At 35.6% G+C, this 7,254-nt stretch overlaps 2 protein-coding genes across 2 annotated transcripts; both read right to left on the minus strand.

The window, feature by feature from the left end:
• Nucleotides 1-216: 216 nt before the first annotated feature.
• Nucleotides 217-1,404, minus strand: LOC145065043 (protein LURP-one-related 10-like). The gene is made up of 3 exons (XM_079012384.1): nucleotides 1,053-1,404; nucleotides 737-967; nucleotides 217-581 (listed from the first exon to the last, which is right to left on the minus strand). Exons 1-3 carry the CDS (start codon nucleotides 1,284-1,286, stop codon nucleotides 357-359), a joined length of 690 nt encoding a protein of 229 aa, XP_078868510.1. The 5' UTR covers nucleotides 1,287-1,404; the 3' UTR covers nucleotides 217-356.
• A 1,097-nt stretch (nucleotides 1,405-2,501) lies between these two features.
• On the minus strand, nucleotides 2,502-4,942 carry LOC145064400 (uncharacterized). The gene is made up of 9 exons (XM_079011862.1): nucleotides 4,752-4,942; nucleotides 4,309-4,433; nucleotides 3,965-4,218; nucleotides 3,653-3,826; nucleotides 3,177-3,239; nucleotides 3,028-3,083; nucleotides 2,867-2,919; nucleotides 2,663-2,781; nucleotides 2,502-2,543 (listed from the first exon to the last, which is right to left on the minus strand). Exons 1-9 carry the CDS (start codon nucleotides 4,940-4,942, stop codon nucleotides 2,502-2,504), a joined length of 1,077 nt encoding a protein of 358 aa, XP_078867988.1.
• Nucleotides 4,943-7,254: the final 2,312 nt, after the last annotated feature.

A 7,254-nucleotide genomic window follows, 5' to 3' on the forward strand; every position in this document is an offset into this window, starting at 1 on the left:
CATTTTGAAAAGACTCCACTAACTTTTTTTTGGTACTATCTATATTACAAGTTTTAGGAAGAAGTCCAGTAAGATTTCGGTTGGATATTTTGTACACTATTTGGATAATAAACTTTACTTTCTATTCAAAAAACACACATTCACATCTTGCTCTATACCATTTTGCTGCTAGAAAAGAAGAAAAATATAGAGTAAAACAACGTGGACAGCAGGGACTTAAAACAATAGGAAGAACTACTGAAAATATGTTAATACAACATCATATATCCGAGGTAAACTATATATGAATCTATACACGCATTGATCCATCAAGGAATTCAGGAATAGAGAAAATAATGCAACTAACACAAGTACTACTATATAAGAAGTACTGCAGGAATTACTGTAGAAACAACAATACCACCCACACCTCTACCAACACCCAACAAAAGTTTCTTTTTTTTGTCAGAGCTTACCATTTTCATAGCCTCAACAATCGCTATAAGTGTGACCACAAACGCATGATCCACTTTGGGACAAATGGTCACCATGAACTTACCCTCAACCAACTTTGCATTCACGGATGATTGCAGTTTAGACATCTACAATAATAAGTCCGTTAATTAGTTTCAGCTTGAACTTTAAGTTCATGAAGTTAATTACCCATTCTTTTCAGTTATACACACATGCATAACTGAAAACATGGAAGGAAGTATACTAGAAATTAAACCAAGTAAAAGCTATGAGAATTACTTACTTGGGCTATTGGTGTTAAAGTATCTCCCACATAAATAGCGCAGTTTCTCTTGGACCAGCTTCCTTTGATCTTGAAATCACAAACATTATTACTACCGGTTTTGTTTGCCAAGAAGACGTGAACACTGGTCTTAATCTGGATCATGTTAGGTGTTTTAGCACTAAATATTATATCCGATTTACTTTTACTGTCACCTTTGAATACATTCCATCGGTGGTGTTCAGTCATGATCTGGAAGATATTAGATATATTAGTCTATTTAAAACCCGAAACAAGAAAAAAAAATATACATATTAAAGTTTGAGCGTTAAATCACCTTTTCACGGATCACAGCAATGGGTTTGTCATCAACATCAAGTAGCACTCTCTGATGGTGAAAGAATGTGTCGCATGGTTTCACTTTGAACAAGATTCTATGGTTGATATCAGTGATCACAAGGTTTCCGCATGAATTTGTATCAACTATAATATCGAATTGATATGGTACCATGAACTGAGATCCTATCACAGAAACTGGAGAAGACAAAGGTGCATAGCTTGCTTGAGCCATCTTCAGTATACAGACAGAGAGAATGAGTGAAAGGCTTTTTATAAGATATGCATCCCCCTGTTGACGGACTACTTTTTTGGGGTTAGGAAGTTTGTGAGAGGAAACCTCCAACACGGTTACACGGCATTGTTTTAACAAGGTCTACCCTCGTCTCATACTTGGTAAATTGACATCGACTGATCAACACCTACATATTTTTATTCCATGTGGTTGTTTTTTAAACAGGTCAATGGAATAAGGGTTATTGTATGTTTTTTGTTTGAGGAAATATATATATATATATATATATATATATATATATATATATATATATATATATATATATATATATATATATATATATATATATATATATATATGATCATGTACTATGGATAATTAATGTCAACTGCTTTATATCAAAATATATGTAATTCTTTATACGGAATTAAGGTCGTATTTGATATGTATAAGCTTGCTTATCTTTTTGAGTTTATTGCAATCAACTATCTCTAAAAATGTTGAGGATTCTGCAACGTTTGGATACAAATTTATAAGTGAGTAATTTCATTTGGAATAGAATCAACAGATTTTGTTGTCAGCGGCTATGCAATTATCACGGTCACAATTTTGATAGCGGTCACAGACCGCTATTTGAAATCGCGGTTTTCGCGGTAGTATAGCGGTGCTATAGCGTTTTTTTTAATATTACATATAATTTAATATTTTTATATTATATTTAGAATTAATATCATAAAATCTAAAAAGTCTTTATAGAATTAATATCATAAAACCTAAAAATTGATAGAAAAACATAACATAATATTAAAAATTCTAATATAGTAATATAGAAGTTACCTAGTGTCAAAGTGTCAAATACAGTTTAATCGCATGGCAAGGGTTCGGCTTCCGAGTCAACATCATCCAAGGCATTCACTTCTTCATTAATATTGTTCTCCACATCTCTAATATCATCACCATCATCCTCTCTATAACGCTCTCGTTTGCTCCTAGTATTTGGTTGAGCATCTACACTCGCTCCCATTGCTTCTTGCACATTTGACCAAAGAAGGTCATCACCACCATCTACAAAGTCTTGAAGCTCATCTTCCGTTGGTATTGTCCAGTCATCATTCTCCTCAACATCTCGTAGCAAAATAGGATCCAAATATTTGTTTTGTAAAGACATGAAGTGCTTTTGCAACCTTGTGTTGTATTTGATGAATAAAAGTTCATTTAGTTTTGTTGCAAAAGACAATTTCTTTTCTTAGAATATAGCTGCAACAAAAGAATTAAAATATTTTAGTTCATATGTTAGAAGTTCCAATCAAGCTAATATCATTTATAACATATAATTATAAAAATAATTGTTAAAAATAAGTAAAAAAAAAACTTACATTATCAAATGTACTCCAATTTCGTTCACAAGGTGAAGCACTACAAGTTTGACTAAGAACCGTGATAGCAAACTTTCGTAAGATAGGTGTATCTATCCCATAAGAACGCCACCATATATCTACAATTTATAAAAAAAAAAGTTCCTAAGTTAATAAAAATTAAGAAATAAAATTTTTTGATTACATTATAATTTTTATACTTACATGGTGCAACTTTTGTCATACTCCTTTTAGCAGATGGGGATCCAAATTGTCCACTTAAATCAATGTAGAGATTCAATTCTTGTCTCAAAGTATCATTTCATCTTCATCGGGAACAAGACGGTCAATAGCAACATAAATACCGTCATAATCTGTTTATTGGCCTCATATCTCTTTGATTTATCTCCATGAAAAATTGTGGGATTAAGGAAACACCCAGCTGTACATTAAGTCATTCACTAACACGTTAAAACTAAATAATTGCATACTATTTTTAAATTAAATTAATAACTAACAAGTAAAAGATTTATACCTGAATGTAAGGGATGAAGAAGTTGGTCGTTACATCTTGTTTGAATGATAGACAAAATTCTACCTGTCAATCTTTTTTTGTCATTATTCCCATCATTTAGATTTTTTTCTTATTTGATCTTGCGCTCGACTCATCGCATCATAGATGTATCCCATGCACAGTCTTTCTTCTGTGTCAACCAAACGAACAATATCCACCAATTGAGCATATATTTGGCAAGCTAAATATACACCATCCCAAAAAGATTGCTTTGCTACTATCTTCTCAACTCTCTTTCCAGGAGCTTTCTTTGCAAAGTCACTTTTTCTCTATTGCTCAGATACAAACAACACTTGGAGATGGTGTTGATTCTCATGGACACTCTGTAAGGTGTAAAACTGGGTAGCAAATCTAGTTACACAAGACCTATGCAACTCTCTATTCTTTGTCAACTTTCTCATCATATTGAGAATCCTTCATTGGTTATAAATATAAACCACAATAGCTCTTGCTTCAGTCAAAGCGATCGCGATTGTTGCTTCTTTCTTCCCAATATCTTGTACAATGAGGTTCACACAGTGTGCTGCACATGGAGTCCAAAATAATTTTGGATGTTGTTCTTCCAAAATCTTTCCTGCAGCTTTGTAGTTTGAACTGTTGTCTGTAATAAACTATAATAAATAAAAAGAACTTAAGTAATAAAATGGATATAAATTTTTTAAAATAAAATTAATAACTAATAACTAATTAGAAACAAATATTGTCTGTACAACATTTTCCTCTCCAAAATCTGCTATCACCTCATTTACCTTCTTCACAATATATTCAACATTATGTATATGCTCCGATGCATCAATCGACTTTAGAAAAACTGTACCAGTAGGACAATTGACTAAAAAATTAATCAAAGATCTCTGCTTGCCATCTGTCCAAAAATCAAACATAATGCTACATCCAAATTTCTTCCATTGTGGTTGAAACGAATCCACAAACTGGTGGGTATCTTCTAACACATCCTTTAACAATGTCACCCGCATATTATGATAACTTGGAGCCGGCATACCTATCATTTATATAATTAACAAAATTAGTAAATATAAAAATGTTAACAACTTAACATTAATCAAATCAGAAAGGTAACAAAATTGATTACCTCTTCCATATTCTCCAATGGCATTGATCGCATCTTGGAAACCCTCACACGTACGACATTGAAAGGTAACCCTACTGAATAAGCCTAAACCGCAATCTTTTTCCAAGCTACCTTCTTCAACTTCTCTTTAATCGGATTATTCTTATCCAATGTAGTTTGCTTTCCTTTCCCATGGTCTGACTTATAAACATCATCAATAGGACCCAGTATATTACTAGAACTTACAAACTTTCTTTTTATAACTTGTGGGGTATCGTCTTGCTCGTCCTCATTTTCAGAAAGGTCTATACAACTTGTTGATCTAAGTATGTTTGTTGTTCTTTTTCTTTCCTTTTTTCTTATCTTTTTCTTTCATTGATTCAAGCACTTTCTTGGTGATCTCCGTAGTCACCTTAGTGCAAGCAGCTACATTTCCTCCCGTATGAGTGAGGTGTTCTTTTAACCTTGTGATCTCTCCACATACTCTCTTGTCACACAAGGTGCACCAATTTTTTTTTAATGGATCCTTTTGAACTCCCCATTCCCAAGCCATATCTTTATTTGCATTTACACTAGTTGTATTGGCATCTGATCTCGTATTAGTAGGAGTGGTGGTGGACGGATTCACAGAAGCATGTGAAGAATTCCCTTCCATATTTGCAAATTTACAATTGATTAAACATGTTTCACAATCACATGTCATTACTCATTACTCATTATTCATTAACAAAATAACAACTTAATGTTCTATGTTCCTATATCTTACATCTTAATTGATTACACCACAATTCACATGAGTTCACAAACTGAAAAACATAAATGGACAGTGGAATATATGTAAACTGTAAAGTTGTATGAAACTAATCAGTGGAATAACAGCTTCATTCTCCATGTAACATAGATGTAAAAATTGATCAGTGGAATATATGTAAACTGTAAAGTTATATGTAAAATTATATGTATAAAATCAGAGAATGTCATTGAATAGTGAATATATATGTTGAAACTTGAAATCGCACTGTGTATGTCTCTAGCCTCTAGTATTTACTGTTTTCTAGAAAAGAAAGCATTAGGTTGTTAGTTGTTACCTGTTTGGCTGTTGGAACTTGGAAGCCGATTAAAGGAGAAGGGAGTCAATGCACCTCGATGTTGTGGAGTATGGACTGTGGAGTAGTGGAGGTCGATTGAAGGGTAGTGAAGGCTGAAGAGTGAAGACCAAATTCAAGTATTTTGTGGACTGTGATCGATTAATTAAGGAGCTAGGCCCGAAGAAGCATCCACAGGTGTGTTCATCTTCGTTAATCGTCCATTCGTCATAGGCAGCATCGCAGTAGCTCAAGCCCTCGTCATTCATCAAGGATTCAAGTCACGATCGGTTTGTAATTCACCGATTTGTGAATGATTTTAATTAGGTTATATGTTGGGCTTTTTAAAATGCAATTATCGGGCTCACTAAAAGTTGCTTTTTCATTGACAAATTAATTAAATGCCCTAAATGTAATCAAATGTGAAAGAAAAAGAAAAAGTGGCTATAGCGCCACTATCTCGGTGATACAAATAACGGTGAATAGCGGATAATTGCGGCGCAAATTGCGGTACCGCAAAGTAAAACCGATAACTTGAAAATAGCGGTTGTGGATCACCGCGAAATGCTATATTGGTGCTATAGCAATGCTATAGCGCGCAATTGATATCATAGGTCAGCAGAGGACTGTACGTGTTTTGACTTAGGCTGTGTTTGATGCGCCACAGCTAGCTTATTTTTTGAGCTTTTTTATGTTGTCGTGTTTGGTAAGCCAAAAATGTAACACCCAAAATCAGAAAGGCCAAGGAATGAAAGAAAACTTTAAGTAAAAGGGGCAACTCGTCGAGTCCAGGGAGGAACTCGACGAGTCGGAGCGGGATCCGGGTTATCGAGTAAGTGACCGACTCGGCGAGTCACATGAGTGGACTCGACGAGTCTGGTCTGAACGAGGAAAACCCTAAATCCGGGACTTGGAGCCTATTTAAACGTCTCATTCTCTTCCCTAGGGTTCCTTTACTGCCTCTCTATCAAACCCTAGCCGCCATATCCGTTTTTGAGCTAATTATTGCCTTGAAGAGTGCATTAAAGCTTGGAAAACGAAGAAGGATCTTGGAGGTGCAAGAAGGGGCTATAGATCCGGGATTTGGAAGACATTTCAGAACATTTGGAGGTAATAAACTAGTACTTGGACTCCTTTGCACCTAGATCTATTCTTATGAGTGAGTTTTGGGCATTCTTGGCATGATAAGTAACCTTTTCGAGCTAGAAATTCAGATATGAGGTTGCTACCTCAGGACCATGCTTGTTTTGGTCTAGAATCCCATAAAGTAACAGCTCTTGGTATGTTGGTGAAGCATGTTTGTCATAAACTTTAGTTTTGAGTGTTTTGAGCCTAGATCTCCATAGCTACACGTAAAGTTTGCCACTTTACATGAGGAATAGGCCTTAGAAGTATGGATCTATGTGTTGGATCCCCTGTTTGGCTCGAAAAGCCACTGCATGGATTAAGAGCTGGAGCGACTCGACGAGTCACATGGGTGGACTCGGCAAGTTGGTTGAAGTTAGGCAGGAACTCGACGAGTTGGAAGAACAACTCGACGAGTCTGTTGAAGATTGCCTTGGACTCGGCGAGTCTGTTCTTAGACTCGACAAGTCAAGTCGCAAAACCCCAAACCCTTCGAGTTAAGACTCGGATTAGTGTGTTGAGTGGGGACTCGGTGAGTTGGATAGGTCGGGACTCGGAAATCGGTAAGACTCGGCGAGTCAGGGGCTGACTCGGCGAGTCGAGTCACGGATGAAAGGATTTTGAGCTAATGAACTCGGCGAGTCAGTAGCCAGACTCGGCGAGTAGGGTTGACATGGAAGGTTGACTTTGACCAGGACTTTGACTTTAACCAGAGTTGACTTTTGGAGATCAGTTAGCCTAAGTGTTGCATTGATAT

Source organism: Lactuca serriola, chromosome 7, assembly GCF_051521515.1.
Source record: "Lactuca serriola cultivar US96UC23 chromosome 7, Lser_US96UC23_V15, whole genome shotgun sequence".
NCBI lineage: Eukaryota > Viridiplantae > Streptophyta > Magnoliopsida > Asterales > Asteraceae > Lactuca > Lactuca serriola.